At 41.2% G+C, this 15,820-nt stretch overlaps 1 protein-coding gene across 2 annotated transcripts in view; it reads right to left on the bottom strand.

Annotated features, from left to right (window-relative positions):
* Positions 1-1,301: 1,301 nt before the first annotated feature.
* AVL9 (AVL9 cell migration associated) overlaps positions 1,302-15,820 on the bottom strand; it is a 35,776-nt gene continuing 21,257 nt past the window's right edge. Inside the window, exons 9-16 of one of the 2 annotated variants that reach the window (XM_030480341.1) lie at positions 14,875-14,944; positions 13,763-14,292; positions 10,676-10,810; positions 9,611-9,830; positions 8,458-8,575; positions 7,529-7,582; positions 7,145-7,233; positions 1,302-5,772 (exon numbers count right to left, since the gene is read on the bottom strand). In XM_030480341.1, coding sequence (XP_030336201.1) covers positions 5,678-5,772; positions 7,145-7,233; positions 7,529-7,582; positions 8,458-8,575; positions 9,611-9,830; positions 10,676-10,810; positions 13,763-14,292; positions 14,875-14,944 — 1,311 coding nt within the window. In that variant the 3' untranslated portion in view covers positions 1,302-5,677. The remainder of the gene's footprint in view (positions 5,773-7,144; positions 7,234-7,528; positions 7,583-8,457; positions 8,576-9,610; positions 9,831-10,675; positions 10,811-13,762; positions 14,293-14,874; positions 14,945-15,820) is intronic. The other variant, XM_030480350.1, reaches the window with a different exon arrangement.

Raw genomic sequence — 15,820 nt, 5'->3', positions numbered from 1 at the left:
AATGCAGGGATCACTCACAACCAGCAAGACCTGCGTCAGTACTGAATGAAACAAACTCCAATGTGGAAGGAAAGGACTAATAGAGAAGGTGAGACAGGCATGAAGGTGACGGTAATAAAAGCATGTACTTTTCTCCCCTCCTGCCCTAAAACACGTGGCTCTTCTGGGGCTCGGTCTAACCTGTGACTCCAGGTAGCTTTGTTTCAGCAAAGAAAGGGTTTAAGTGTACACACACCATTCCTGAAGTGCTGAAGTAGGACCGGTCACCTCAAACGCTACATGACTTCATCTCCTAAAACAGTGACCTGAATACAGACACACACTCTACTGCATGAACGTGCCCAAAGAGCCGGTAAACAAGACAACAAAAGGGCAGTGATGTAACGCAGGCTTTAAGAGCCTATTCAGCTGATGTGCTAAACATCAAGCTATATCTCGACGCTGGGGTTTTATTCAGCCACTGCAAGAGCTGTGGCTCAGCTGACTGACCTCTGAGCACGTGTGCTTACTGAAGAATACCATTTCAGAGTGGGCATACTCCTCAGCACAGCATTTCACACATCAAAATGCATACGCCTCCAATTCATTAAGAGCACCAAAGGTCAGTACCCACAAGTCATATTGGGCAACACGTTAACCTCAGTGTTATTTTTTGACTTTATGTTTTGCCTCAACTTATGAGTTTTCCACAGTGTTTCTGTGTGCATTTCATAAAGTCTCTGAATGCAGAGATGAGAGGGACCATCCAAATTCGCTTCTTCAGTGTTTCCCATCTGTTTCATAGAGCATGCAAGGGATGTTATTGCCCACCTCTACATCTGCCTTCACTTCAGATAACCAGTCTTCCTTCAGTCTAAATATTGTTTCTAGAAAGCAGAGTGCCTTTCTTGGTGATCTAGATTAAGACAAGAAAAGAAGTTTGTGCAGAATTTCCCTGCTCCTATTAAGGCAAACAGTCATTGTGCTTTCACCAACATCAGTCCATTCAGGCAGGGACGTAACAAAAACCCCACCTTATTCTTTATCAGTTGATTTCGGAATAGTATTACAAGAGCAGCAATGTATGATCAGGCAATTCTGAACCTGTAGAGAAGGACTCAACAAGACAGCTTGATGGCCAAGTTCTGCCTGTGTACAGATGGTGCATAAGTACAATGCCAAATTAGAGGGAATAAAGCAACCTGAGTAAGGGTCACTACTAAACCAGTTAACTTCTTTTTATGGATCCAAGCACTACTTCTACTGTTTAATAAAGAAAGACCAGAAGCATCACAGCACTAAAGCTCTGCGCCTGCTTTTTAAGCCAGTCTCTCCTCTGCTATAGTATTAAAGACTCCAAACACCACAAAGCGATTTGTCATACATCTTTAATCACAGTATGATAATGATAATTGATCACAATTTCTGCCCCTCATCAATACTCTCCATGTTGCCCTTTTGAAGGAAAACTAAATACCTGCAAGAAAGTCAAATGCCACCACATGGACAACATGATGGAGGTTTCTCTTTCAGTGTGTTTGGGCTGGAACATTTTTAACACATTTTGGAGAATTGCAACCCTTTTCTAGACACAAGCTTCATCTAATTCACATCCCAGTCTTACTGGAGGCAGTTTGAGCCTACAGCAATTTACCAGATCATTCTCAGCTAGGGACAGGGACAGTAAGAGTAGAAGTTGTCATGTTTTAAAACAGCTCACCATGGCAGAGGACTGGATGTGCAGCTAAATCTACATCCACATCGTAGTCGTACCTGACGTTCTCGCTGGTGCAAGAGAGCTCTGTGACCTGCTGAAGGCTTTAATCAATTCACAATGAGCAGTACCCAATAGGGCATCAAAAATCACACTCGAGGATCCTCTTGTCCTACATTTGCAAGGAGCAACAGCACAAGCAGTTTAAATGGAAGACAAGACTGCCAGCCTAAACCAAGCGGCTACAAATATCAAACCCAGATGCCTGCAAGTGTCTTCTGGTGGGATTCAGTTCTTAAAATAATACAGCTTTTTGAGCAGACAGAGCTTTAAACAGGCTGGATGTATTTATTTTTCAAGCAGGACAAGAAAAATCAAATACATTACGTGTATGTTTCATTACCAAACAACAGTTTCTATGTTTAAAAACTGCATTCATGCCTTCACTTTCACCACTAAATACTGCCACATTAGTTGCTCTGCTTAGTAATAATTGGTATGGAAATCAGAAGCTTGCTTAGGCAAAAGACTAAATTTCATTACAAAGGTGCTTTAAAACATGTACAAGGTCAAACAAGTGCAAGGTACTAGAACACTGATCTGAAACTGATAATCACATTGTGATATTTGAGGGAACCGCTGTCAGATGTGCACAGGGATTAAGGTTATAACATGAAAATGATCGATGGAAAGTGCTGAACCTTTTAGTGAAATGAAATATTAGGTCAACAATAGTTAGTGTTGTGGGTTTGGGGGACTCTGAGAGGTGCGCTACTGCAGTAGCTCTAAGTCAGTTCCTGCTGCACATCAGCAGCCAGAAATACCTTTGCGACATTCGTCATGGCAGAGCTGTAACAACAGCTCCACAGTTGACTCATTAGAGGCACTATCATCAATTGATGTAGGACTCAGTGTTCTTGCAGGGCAGAAATGGACATCAGGATCTTTGAAAGGGAAATGGACTGTTTAAATCTTTCTAAATACCAGTGCTTGCACTGGACATCTGAAAACAGAGGGGAAGAAAATAACTTGCATTTGCACTGGATTTAACTGAAGAGGTTACAACTATCAAATTAAGACTACATGAGCTTAGATGAACCTCAGTGGCCACATGCCTTCCTACCGCCCAAAAGTAAGTTCAACATGTGTCAAAGAGCAAATGAACACGTTCATGAAGATCACCTATTATGAAAATCACTTCACCTGCTGCATGCTCTTCATCACCGTACGAGTTTAAAATCACAGTCTGACTTGCTAGCAGCATGGTCTTAAAAAGGTTGAAAATGGACACGAGTTTCTTATTCTGTCACTTGTAAAGAACAGAAAATACTCTTAAAGCAGGTTGTGTGTCTGGCTCCACAACGGAGACAGCTGGGACAGTGGGAAAAACACTGCAGAGCAAGATCTGCCTGGTCTTCTTGCCCATAAGAGGAACACTGTGAAGTATCGTAAGAGCCCCTGTACAAAGCAGCAAGCAGCCGTGCATCACCTTAGCACTGCAGAGACACCTCATTCTGCCTTTCCTCAGACCAATCTACCAAAGCAAGACAACAGCCAAAAACCAGGTCAGCTTTCTAATATCATCCCTAATATCCCTGGGCCAGCGAGGGAGTCTGTGGGAGCAAGGGGAATGCAGGGATATAACAAACTGTATAGCAATAACAAATTTGCTATACAAATTTGGGGCACAGGAGAATTCTGCAGAAAAACTCGGGTGAGGAGGTGACAAAGATATTGGAAAGGGATCCTTGAAGGTCCCATTTCTGTACCTTGGACATGGAAATACCAATCACTTGCCTGGCTCCTAGAACTCACCACCGTGAGCGCCTAAGCCTGCATTTACCCAGCGTGCCCTAAGTTGCTGCAATTACTTTTATAAGTGCTTAAATCCTTTATGCATTTTTCTTCAGTCTTCACTACAACATGAAGCCTGACCACTTAAACCCCAGAGAGCAGATTATGTGTTAGCCATCTCACAAAAGCAAGCGATTATTTGGGAGTATTTTCTTCTCTGCATGCTGAATCAGAAAGCTCCAGACTCATCGCGGATAAATGCAGCCCTTGTCTTATTTCACCAGAGCTCTTCCTGCCTATCGAGTATTACTTAGGCTTTGAAAAGACCTAAATGTCTATTACAGAGTTGTGGAATAAAACAGAAAAGAGCATCAGGAGTTTTAGGAGATACACAAATACACGCAGAGACCAGGAGCAATAGTTGCAGCAGTTCTATAGATATATTTTACTTGTATGTCAGAAGCAGTACATTAGTAGAGCTTTAGGGGCCTTTTTTGCCCTTCTCAAATGAAACTACTCATACTAGCTGTATACTCACAGGTTTTCCACAGCCATTCTATCTACTTTAGTCCTGGAAAAAAACTAATGAAGGCTTTAAACCAGACCCTGTGTTTTCAAATTGCTGTTTGAAGCAATAAAACTGAAAACTAAGTTGTTGGACAGTGATACAAGTGCGGCTTTTCTGTTGGCTTCTCAAATGCACCTGAAGAAACAAGAACTTCATTTCTTAAAACAAATTACATTCAAGCCTTCTGGTTTCTCTCTTGTACAGGTCCTGTCTTTTATTTGAGGAACAGAAGAAATAACCATGCCTTGAAATCTTGGCCCCGGAAAAGAACATGGCAAAATGCTGACAGATACTGACGAGGCAATAAACTAAGAGCCTTTTACTACAGAAAGTTGGAACATTTGATAATGTAATGGAGAAAATGTTAACAGCTCTCATGTGGGGATGTTGGAAGGCATAGAGAGGCACACAGAGAGAGGAAGTGCATACAGAAGACACCTCATGCATGTTGCATACAAAATACAGCATTATGGCACGTCTTTTCGTATAAACTACGATATTCTTCACACAAGGATATGAACTGAACCATTTCAGTTCCCTTCTCAACCCTAGCGTTCCTTTCCTTATGAAAAAGGTAGCAATCCAAACAGAACATTCCCTGAGTTTGCACAGAAAATCGACAGAGCTGATTTTCATTTGGAAGAGTCTTCATAACTTTACTGTAACAAAAAATAAAATAAAGGTTAAAAAAGCCACGCAGAGTTTGCCACGGGGGTAGTTTTAGGTGGGTTTAGGACGTTGTGTTCATACGTATGTAACTACACTGATGGTGTAATTACAGCAAGATCTCACAAAACTGCCTGTGATCCAATCCCGATTTGGGAGAATTGTTTTGTTATCCTTTTCCTGAAGAGATCTTGCCAAATGGAATTCCATTCACGTCCCAGGGTAAAACCACAGCCGAAACATATGCAAAGTTATGAAGGCTTACTGCATGATGTCAAGAAAATATTGATTTCACAACTGTCACACAGATCTGGGGACAGAGAGAGCCAGAATAATGCAAACAACTGTACATGGCTACAGGGGATAAAGGGAAAAATAAACCCCTTAAGTCAGCCACAGTCTTACTCTGCACCCTGCTGATTGCAGTTTGCAGGCAAAAAACTTCCACCCGGCTTGGAAGGAACCCTTTGAGGGTTTCCAATACATACTTGTTGCAGAGATCTTCTCGAGTCCAACCCGAAAGAGGAATCAGTGTTTATACTCTGCTTATTTCTAACAAGAATTCACCAACATTTGGCTATTTGGATTGAAAAATATAACTAGTTTACATAAATATTTTCAACATCCAAGAAAATGTACAAATCTAAAGTCAAACACATTTGGCTTGCCACAAGCCCTGTTTGCTAATGTCTTTATAAAGGCTCAGTTTGAAAGAAAAGTAGTCATTTTCAGTATAACCAGTATATTGGAAATGCCATCCCATTGTATGGAGACACCATTCTTCTGTAGTTCTAGAGAAGCTGAATAATAACATTCCATGTCTGCTTGCAAGCAACATATACCTTGTTTTGGTCCTGGATAGTTCATCTCCACTCCTATGTTTCGGAGCGGTCTTTCTACAGCTCAGAGGAAGGATTGCACCTGAAGTATTCAGCAGCATTGTGGAAAACCATCATTCAATCCCCGAGGTTTTGGCTTGACTGTGTAAAAGTGGAAAACCAGGATGACACAGCTGATTTCGCACTTGTGAAGGCTCCTCCAACTGACTGACCTGCATCACAAAACAAAGGTCAGGAGTGTATTAAGCCACTACAAACAAACAGAGAAAAGCCACACAACCAGTCATCCAATTTGGGATTTAAAATCCAAGTCCAGAGTCTGTGTCTGGAACTATTCAAGGAACTTGAACGTTGTAGGTCAGCACAAATGGCCTATGTTGCCCTCTGCCCTGGAAGGCTTGCTAGACCTTGGGCTGAAAGGCACTCCTTCCCAGCTTGTACAACAGCAAAAAGAGTAGAAAGGCTCCAATGGAATAAAAGAGGAAGTAAAAAATTTTTGGCAGAACAGCTATCAGATTCTTCGCTGGGTGAACTCACATTATCTGGCACTGCAAGATGATAATCCCCCTGTAATAATCCCCCTGCACTGGGCACTGGTGAGGCCGCACCTCGAATCCTGTGTCAGCTCTGGGCCTCTCACTGCAAGAGAGACATTGAGGTGCTGGAGCGGGGCCAGAGAAGGGCACCGGAGCTGGTGCAGGGCCTGGAGCACAAGTGTGATGAGGAACGGCTGAGGGACCTGGGGGGGTTTAGTCTGGAGAAGAGAAGGCTCAGGGGGGACCTTATCGCTCTCTGCAACTGCCTGACAGGAGGATGGAGCCAGGAGGGGGCTGGTCTCTGCTCCCAAGGAACAAGGGATGGGACAAGAGGAAACGGCCTCAAGCTGCACCAGGGCAGGTTTAGATGGAGCTGAGGAACAATTCCTTCCCCAAAGGGTGCTCAGGCATTGGAACAGGCTGCCCAGGGCAGGGCTGGAGTCACCGTCCCTGCAAGTGTTCACACACCGTGTACATGAGGCCCTCAGTGCCAGGGGTTAGTGGTGGCCTTGGCAGTGCTGGGGAATGGTTGGACTTGATGAGCTTAAAGGTCTTTTCCAACCTGGTGTGTGATTCTGTGACAATGCGATGTGGCTCCTGCTCAAGTGCAAGAAGTGCTTTTCCAGAAAATGACAGACTATTGCAAAACCTGCAGAAACTGACACGAGGTTTTCCTCCGATTTCAACCAGCTCTGGATAGTTTCAGTCAAAGTGATATAAAAATGAGAATAGCTCGATGCAGAAGATGGTGATGTGGTCTAAGCATTTCCAGATTACATGACAGCTTTTACCTGAACATCTCTTTTCCCACATTCATCTCCAGCCCACACTGGAAAAGGAATTTATACTTTGTTTGTCTAATTGCTTCTCTTTCTGCTATTCCACAGATATACAGAGCCTCAACCAGCGGCTTCACCCCTCAAAATGTTGCTCTGCTTTGTATGTAATAAAGTAGAGCCGGGTTAAAACAAACCATGACTGAGATATAGGATGCTTCTTCAAAAAAGAGATGGCTTAGATGCAAGCTGGTTTGAAACAAATGTCTTACCTACAGCTTTTCCTGTTTGTACAACATTTCGGCTAGTAGAAACCATCACATTCCCAATCTTCTTTCCCCGTTCACTGTTTTGCACAGAGCTAAAGAAGAGAGACACTGAACACTGTCAGCTGACTGACTTAGTACTTTCAGGTGTAAATAAAATACAGAGTTAAAGTATATATATCAACATGCACACTAATTTACATACTATACATAGTTTTATATATACATATATAAATATGATCAAGCCCACAATTCCTGCATGCATCTTATCCACACAGATCAGTTAGGCAAGCTTCTCAGAGGATTTTGTTTAGTTCAGCATAGCAACAGTAGGCTATTATTTGCTATCACTTTAAAAACATATAAAAAGTCAAAGTACTATGCACTTACTGTGACAATCGTAACTTCACGTCTGACACAGAGTACTGTCCTTGAAATGGGTGGCTGGAAGAGGAGGAAAAACCCAAGAAAACACTGAAGAATTGAGTTCTAAGAATGAATTCATGTCACACAAGTATTCCTTGTCCACCTCCCCGTGGCTTACAACAAAACTAATAAAATCTCTTGTAGACACACTACTTTACCAAAGGCGAGGTCCCAGTGACAATTCAACTGGAGATTTCTTAGGAACTACCTATAAGGTGCTAATTACAGTCCAGATATTAACAATCCTTTCACACAAAGGCACAGCACCTCCTTCTAACAAAACAGAGCAAATGGAAAAGATCCCTTAAGTAGACCAAAAGAGCTTTGCAGGTCTAAAGAAAAGCCTTCTTCAGACCAGAGCAGCTGACAACACACAAGCAAGCAAAACTCCCTGCAGTACAATAAGAACCCATTGTAAACAAAACACAGGCACAGCCAACAGTGTCACCCAGCCTGGCATCACCTCATCGTTGTGTGAAAATACACATTAAACAATCCAAAGTGTAGAAGATGCGACACAAAGCAGGCAGCTCCCCTCCATCCCCATTAATGACCACCCTGGACACAGCTATTCCCTGGGCACATGGAAACAATTACTGAAAAGCAGAACCATCTGAGGACAATTCCTGAGGAATGACAAACTTTCTATAGATTTCTATATGTTGTTAGACAGCCAACAATCAACTTGAACAACTTCCACTTCTTCTGAGTCAGGTTGTGTTTTTCTTCCTAGAACTATAGCTCGGAATTAGAGCAAGAAGGATTGAAGGAGGTATTGATTCAATGTGCTTTATAGCAGGAACAAGGGAACACTGTATTTCTACAGAATGGTGTGCCTGACTAGGAGCAATCCATGGTAAATGGATTAAAGAAGAAAATCATGCTTTCCTTACCTAGAATTTACCTCTGCAAGAGCTGGATGCTTGTTGCTATTCCATACTCTGTAGTTGTGGGTGTTTTTCCAGGCTGCTACAAACGCCGTTCCAAAGTCTGACAAAGTCTTTTCGTTGTCTGATAAATTAAAATGAAGATGAGAATTTGCAGCAATTCATCAGAGATCTAATACGAGACAAAGGACTTTCTTTCTTGTAAAGAAACATTACAGTTTTCCAGGCTCTTATCAAATCAAAGTAAAACTCTACTACTAAGAACCAGGCACTTAAATAATGTTTTGTTATTTTCATTTTAAATTGTCCCAAACATACAATGCCAGGAGAGAAGGGAAAAAGTTATTTTAGAGCCAGCCAGCAAAGTTAGTACGAAAACCCTGGCACTCCATATCAATCGGGTAATCATCTTAATATATTGTCAGACAAGAACTGAGCATCTTCTGGACTTGAAAAATCATGTTCTCAATCCCATGTTTTCTCACAAACAGCACAGAACAAAATAGGAATTTGTTATTTGATATGAATATAGAATAATTGTGATGAGAATGAAGTTAACAGGGTCAGTGCTGGGCAAACTAAACATTTCTCACAAATAAAACACTGATTCTTTTAGTTATATTCATGCACAAAAAGCTGGAACATTGAGAATTCTGAGTTAAGACAAAAAATTGAGCTCCAGAAAACACACGCACCTCTAGATGATGCTTTTCACTTATGTGAATCCCTACTTGGCACTATGGCAGGAAGGGGAAAGAGATGGAACAGCCTTGGAAAACTTCCTGAAGACAGCCTCTTAATGTCTCCAAATCCAACCAGTTCCCCAAAATTAACCTCAGGCTGCCACAGTGTCTGTAAGACACCCAAGTCTGTAAAAGTCTCATCATATATGGGGTTTCAGGTATTTCTACTTATGAGGAAAGCTTAATTAAATCAAGGAGACAGACAAAGAAGAAAGTGTCTGTCAGGCTGTGGAGTAAGAATTAGTAACAAGCTTGTCAAGGATTAACAAGGATAGCCAAGGTCAACTGAAAAAGCAGCCTCAAGTGAAATGTGAGGCAGAGAGAGATCCAATGACAGCCCACACGTTTAATGCAACAGTACAAATGCTTATTACACCCTCCCTCATCTCAGCCCCCAGACAAGGTGTCTGTTCTACCTGGTTGCAGCACAGCAGCAAGCAGCGCATGAAGATAAGCACTGAACTGAGCCCTGATCCACTCATCACCTCCTTCCCATCCAGTGCCGTCGAGGAAAACATCGTCTCTGTTCTCAGTTACATGCTTCACCAAGTAATCTGCAAATCTCAGGTCAGCAGTTGTTGGGTTCAGGATCTTACGGAGTTCTGGATCATGGATTTGTACGTGAGCATCTTCTATCTGTTTGAAATAGTTCCAAGGGTAACCATTCATCTAAATAAAATGACTTGTATATATACTACTATGTATTGCTACCTAAATCTAAGCTTACAGTCCCCCCAAATATCAAGAAGAAACAAACAGCCAAACAAACAAAGAATTAACTGTTCTCAGAAAGTCAGATACTGCTTGATAAAACCAGAACCTGATCATCTCCCTGGCACATAGTAAAAGCTGGTTATCTGACAGGATCTGGCAGGGGAAGTTTGGTGCTCACATGCATTCTCCTAGAGGCTCTTTGATTATCACTTCAATTTATTAAGTTGGTTACCTATATGTAGGTATGTTACGTTACCAAATGCTGATGATATAGCTGTATCTATTTGCTATAGCTGTATCTATTTGCTAAGAAAACATATGACATGATGTTTTCTCAGATACTGGTTTTTTTAGCCTCTTGGCTTGAATCAGAAGGAAGTCAACAGCAATGTGCTGTATTACCCAATGGTAGCTGTTTCTCAGCTGCAAGCACTTGTTTTTGAAGACCTTACTACAAAGTCATGAAAAAAGCCCATGACATGAGAAGTTAAAATTACACCAGCAACAAAATAAAAAGCTAAGGGCCCTGCAAATTCGAATACTGGATAGAAAACTATACAGAAGACCACGCAGTAGTTTTGCACAGCTTATCTAACCCTATCCTACCAAATGATACCAATTTAATAAGCTTCTGCATTGAAGAATTTATTTCACAGGGAAATAATTCAAAGTTTGGGTGTGAACGTGACACTTTAAAGCTGTATTTACAACGCAACCTCTGTTTCCCCCCTCCCCAGTTCAAAAAGCTCAAAGGCAAAGATTCATACTTCCACAATCGCATCGCTCAGATGCTTCTGCTGCCGGAACAGGATATTGGTGGCTCCTGCCACAAAGCCGCGCACTGTTACATCTGACAGGAGGTGATGCTGCTGCAGTGCCATGTAGGGCAAACAGAGGTACCCCTAAAGGAACAGACATGTTTAGAGGATTAACATAACGCCAAACAAATTCAAATTGTCTATATTCAGAGCTTTTCCTAAAAAACCCAGCACATTCCACCCAAAATGAACCTTAGTTATTACTATTTCAGCCATGATTATCTATTGTTTTGCTACATCACATCTGCAAAGCAAAGCAAGCAGGTTCCACATGAATTACATTTTTCAAGAGGTGGATGAGTTGCCTTTCAGTCTCAGGACTGAAACACAATGCAAAGGACAGGAATCAAATCTGTTTATAAGGCAACAGATCAAGCAATATAAAACAAGAGTGAGGTCTCAGGTCAATTCAGAGACAAGAAGTCAACAAAGATTCATCTCTCCACTTGACGTCTTCTAGTCTTCTAGTAGTCCTGAAGCACATAATGCAAGAAAGCTGCAGACTGCTATCCACATTTTGTAGGTGGAGATTTCCAGGCTCCAGAGATAGCAACCAATTTCTGATAAGCATATTCATGCCTGATTTAAGAAAGAGCAGGATAGAAAGCAACACACCGTGCTGCTTAGCCACTCGATGCTTAGAAGTTAAGCTAGTATCCTACATTCCAGTCGAAAAAGACCCCAACAACCAAATATTTTGCCTTTGTAAAAAGGTTTTGATGTAAATCATTGAGAGATCACTGAGAAGCAGCTGTAGAAACTGTAATTTTCTTTTAAATGTAGGCTCAACATACCCCTGAAGTCTAATTCCAGCTGTTCCATTGCATAAAACACAAAGCAACTTACTCACTGGTAGGAACCCTGAAGGGCTAACACATATCTCATAGAACAAAAAGCATGTGCACTTCATCACACAGTCCATGGTAATGGGAAACATATGGAAGAAAGGAGCACAGCTATTCCCTTTTGTTGGATTAGACACAGGGATGGCTTCCCAGATGACAAGGGCTTATCAGTTGAGAACAAACAGCCTGTGTCAAAGGAACAATGGTGCTTTGAGGGGAATCACCAACTTAAATGGAAAACTTTCCCAAAATGTGGCTGGAGAAGCTGGCAAAGGAAGGTTTAATTACTGGATACTCAAGCAGCAAAGTCCTGGAAATCTTTCGCTATTTAAGCATCAAGTGTCAGTTCCCAAATTCACATTTGGCTCTAAATACAACAACTTCTATTTCTGTGAATATGTTCCATTCTTTTTAAAGCAACTGAACTAAGTATCAGAACTTAGAGAACTGATACCAAACAACTAAGTATCACAACCTATTTTGCCTTATGCTCAGGTGTACTTGGATAAGGTATTAGGCCATCTGGCAAAATCTCCTCCCACTCACATTAGTCAGATTTATTAGTCTTTCCATGGCACGGCATAAAACAGCCCTGACACAAGAGCTCTAAAAGAGATTTAAACTTTGCAGTAAGTTTATAGTGGTTAAACTATAACTTCAAATGACATTTTTCTGATAACTTAAAGAGATGTAAAGCCTTTTCTGCTTTAATTACACTGGATGAATTCAAATGAAAAGTGCCAATGTGGAACAGAAGGTAAACATCTAAGAACTGTCGGTTTCCTTAAAATTGTTTATTTTTCCACTTTATGGGCTTAGTAGCAAACTAAGTTTGCACTCCTAGGCCCCCTTATCAATCATTTTCTTCTTGCTTTCCATCTCGTATTTCCAATAGAACTACACTAAATACAATTTACAGGCTATCCTTTTCATTAGACAGACCACAAGGACAAACACCAGACTGCACATCTTGGTTGAAAAAGCATTTCTAACAGTGACGTGAGGCAATACAGAGCAATGACATTTGAGCTGCTCCCTTGAGCCCACATAACCTCCTGTTTCCAATGGGAGTTACTGACAGGAGCTCACAGGGTCATGCAATAAAACATTCTGCAAGCAAATGCAAACGAGCACCTCCAAAGGAAGAAATACCACTTTGAACCTCATCAGCTTGAGGAAATCAATCTGAATCTTCTTCTTTCTGGGTAAATGATTCTATGATTCTATGAAATGTTCATTCTAAAAGATTATTAAATTAAAACTAAAACTTTTTTACTCACAAAAATATCTTTAACAGGGATGCATTTTCCTGGGGCGGGGTATGGGAAACCAGCCCTAGCAAACGTATTGCTTGTTATCTGACAATGCCCAGAGTCCTTAGAGAGACACTTGAGTTCAGTCAGGCACCAGCACAAGCTTAAACTTCAGTGGTTCAGCACCATGCACAGGGAAAGAGCCAGACAACCAGCAGTTACCATTTAAAGAAGAGTGAAATTAGATATATATGCCCCATCCCTGGCAGTGTTCAAGGCCAGGTTGGACACAGGGGCTTGGAGCAACCTGCTCTAGCAGAAGAGGTCCCTGCCCGTGGCAGGGGGTTGGAACTGGATGAGCTTTAAGGTCTCTTCCAGCCCAAACCAGCCTGTGAGTCTATGATTCTATATATTTTTGTGTGTGTGTACAGATACACATTTATATACACATTTTATGCATATATACACATAAATGTATCTATAAATGCATACATATAAAAATTAGAAGAGGGAAACACAGGCTTAGGTGTCAGCTAAGACACAGCTTTCAGAATCTTAGTGTAGATTAAGGTATCAATACACTTCTTAAGTACTCTGATCTTGCCCCATAGAGGTTAGATCAACAATTCAGAGTGAAAGAAAACAGCAGGTACATAGCATTCATTAACCACAGAGGGGTTGCAGGTTGCCATCACATAGAATTGAAATAAGTATACATATGAAAGACAAGTATGTGTGCATGTACGTGCACGCACCTCTCTCAGACGTGCACTCACACTTTCCACCTGCCTAGGAACACAGTCACTTGCCAGACACTGTACTTAGGTGTTTTGTAGTACCCTACTCTCCATCTGGAGTTGGGTAACCAAAATTATTAGCCACTTCTGAAAAACAGATGTCTTTATGAGTTTACCAGGTATCATAAACAACATGTTTACCTTTGTAAAGATAGCCAAGGGCATACCATATTGGTCCTCTTCCAACCCAGAGATCAGTCCTGGAACAAGCACCGCGTGTCCTGTATTTGCTTGGGGCTGCACAGTGATTGGAAGGCTTTCTGAGCTCGGAAGATTTTCAGCCTGTTCTGATGCTGTATTTTCACGCTCTCCTTCCTTCAGATTAGACTCCTCCAAAATGCTCGGATCTAAAGTCTCCCAGTCACTTTCAGAGGATGCTGGAGAAGCGCGGGAAGGAACTTTCAAGCGCTGCACAGCACTGTTGGAGGACTGAGCTCCATTGCAAGTCTTCTCTGATGGGGAGAAAGGCACACTTGCTTTTTGACCTTCCACTGAATGGTTTCCTGCCACCTTCTTGCCTCCCTTTCCCATTCCTAAGGTTGTATCTGAAGTATCAGCAGCAGAAACAGAGTCATCTAAATGTGGTGTATTTTCCTGCAAGCCAGCATCCTCTGATATGCTCTTTCTTGGTCTATAGTGTGAGCAGTCAGTAAGACCATGTTCAATCATCCCTGGAAAGTGAGAGCACACATGAATACCAGCATCTCAATAGAAATCTAAGTGACTTTGAATAAAGAAAATGAACAAAGTGCTTTGGTGTGCTGAGTGGAAATCATGGTTTTTAAAACACTACTTTCGGGGGGAAGCTGTGCTAAACACAAAACTAAACCAAAACCAAACCCCACACTTTCTCTCCTAAAGAAACTTCCCCAACTTTTTTGCTTTGAGGAGACTGGTTAGAAGTTAAGAATTAGCAAGGTTAGGGGTTTTGGTTTTGTTTGTTGCTTGTTTGAACTCAACAGGAACGTGTGACTTTTTCAGGGTCCCACCTATGTTACCCACTGGCAATACGAAGATCCAGTGGCTTTAATAACGCACAAGAAATAACCCCTATTCTTGTGCTCTAATGAAGCACAAGAATAACAGTATAAGTAGTAAGGATTAAGGTATGTGTACATACATAAAAGTCACCTATTTTTCAGGCAACATACCAACATGCCTCTATTGTCACCTATGTTGTTTTCCATATGAAACTGCCAGTCCCAGTTACAACCAGAAAGCACAGAAACAGAAGTCCAAACTTCTCTTCTTACCAGGAAAGAGTGACAGGACAGTCATCAGTGCTCCCACCAATCTATTTACTGGAGAAATATAAAATAGCACCTGGTGGCAGAAGGGAGAGGGGTGGGGAGAGGAGAGGAGAATTAGGGAGGAGAGAATGAGAATGATAAAATTACACTCAAGCACGACACAGATACATAGAACACATGAAAACTATTCAAGGCATTGCTTTTTATGTTATTTTAGAAAGTCTGCTTACCAACAAAAGCTCTTACAGCAGTTCAAATATTTAAGTGTCTATTATACCCTCATATTTTGTTTGTAATATATATGTCACATGTATACACCCAAGTGTAATATATACTTATCAATCATTCAGATTTTACTGTCAGTCGTTCAGGTTTTTTCCCCCCAAATTGATGTAATTACTGAATAACTGATGATAGGAAAAAGTTGTTCCTGGCACACCACATAAATTCTTATCCATGTGTACTACATTATAATCTCTGTTATAAATCAAAGAGGCCAAATCTCCATTCCAAAATTCTGACAAAAACCTATGCAAAACCATCTCTTTAAGAAAATATATTAAGGCTATGCAGATAAATGAAAACCAGGATAAATGCAGCATGCATTTATTAACAGTGTCTTCCCATGATTAAACACAAGATTTTGTGGAAACAGAAGACATGACTGATATTTAGCTTTGGTAAAGCACTTAAGGCATAACATGGGAATAGAGAATCTCCTTAATTAAATCAGAGAGACTGTGATTAGTGAATTAGTTAGGAATTCAAAAGGGGGATGCCAAAGGCTAGCAAGGAAAGAAGAACCACAAACCAGACTGAATATTACTACTGGAGTTCCTGCAAGACAGGCAAGCATTACAAAGAATCAACCAAAGGAATGCAGAATGACCTAACTTGATGACTTTGCAGGCCAGTTTAATAGGTATATGATGAAATTAGAAGTGCAAGT

Source organism: Strigops habroptila, chromosome 1, assembly GCF_004027225.2.
Source record: "Strigops habroptila isolate Jane chromosome 1, bStrHab1.2.pri, whole genome shotgun sequence".
In the NCBI taxonomy this organism is placed as follows: Eukaryota; Metazoa; Chordata; class Aves; order Psittaciformes; family Psittacidae; genus Strigops; species Strigops habroptila.
The sequence above is the reverse complement of the archived record's forward strand: the minus strand, read 5'-3'. Positions and strand labels throughout refer to the sequence as shown.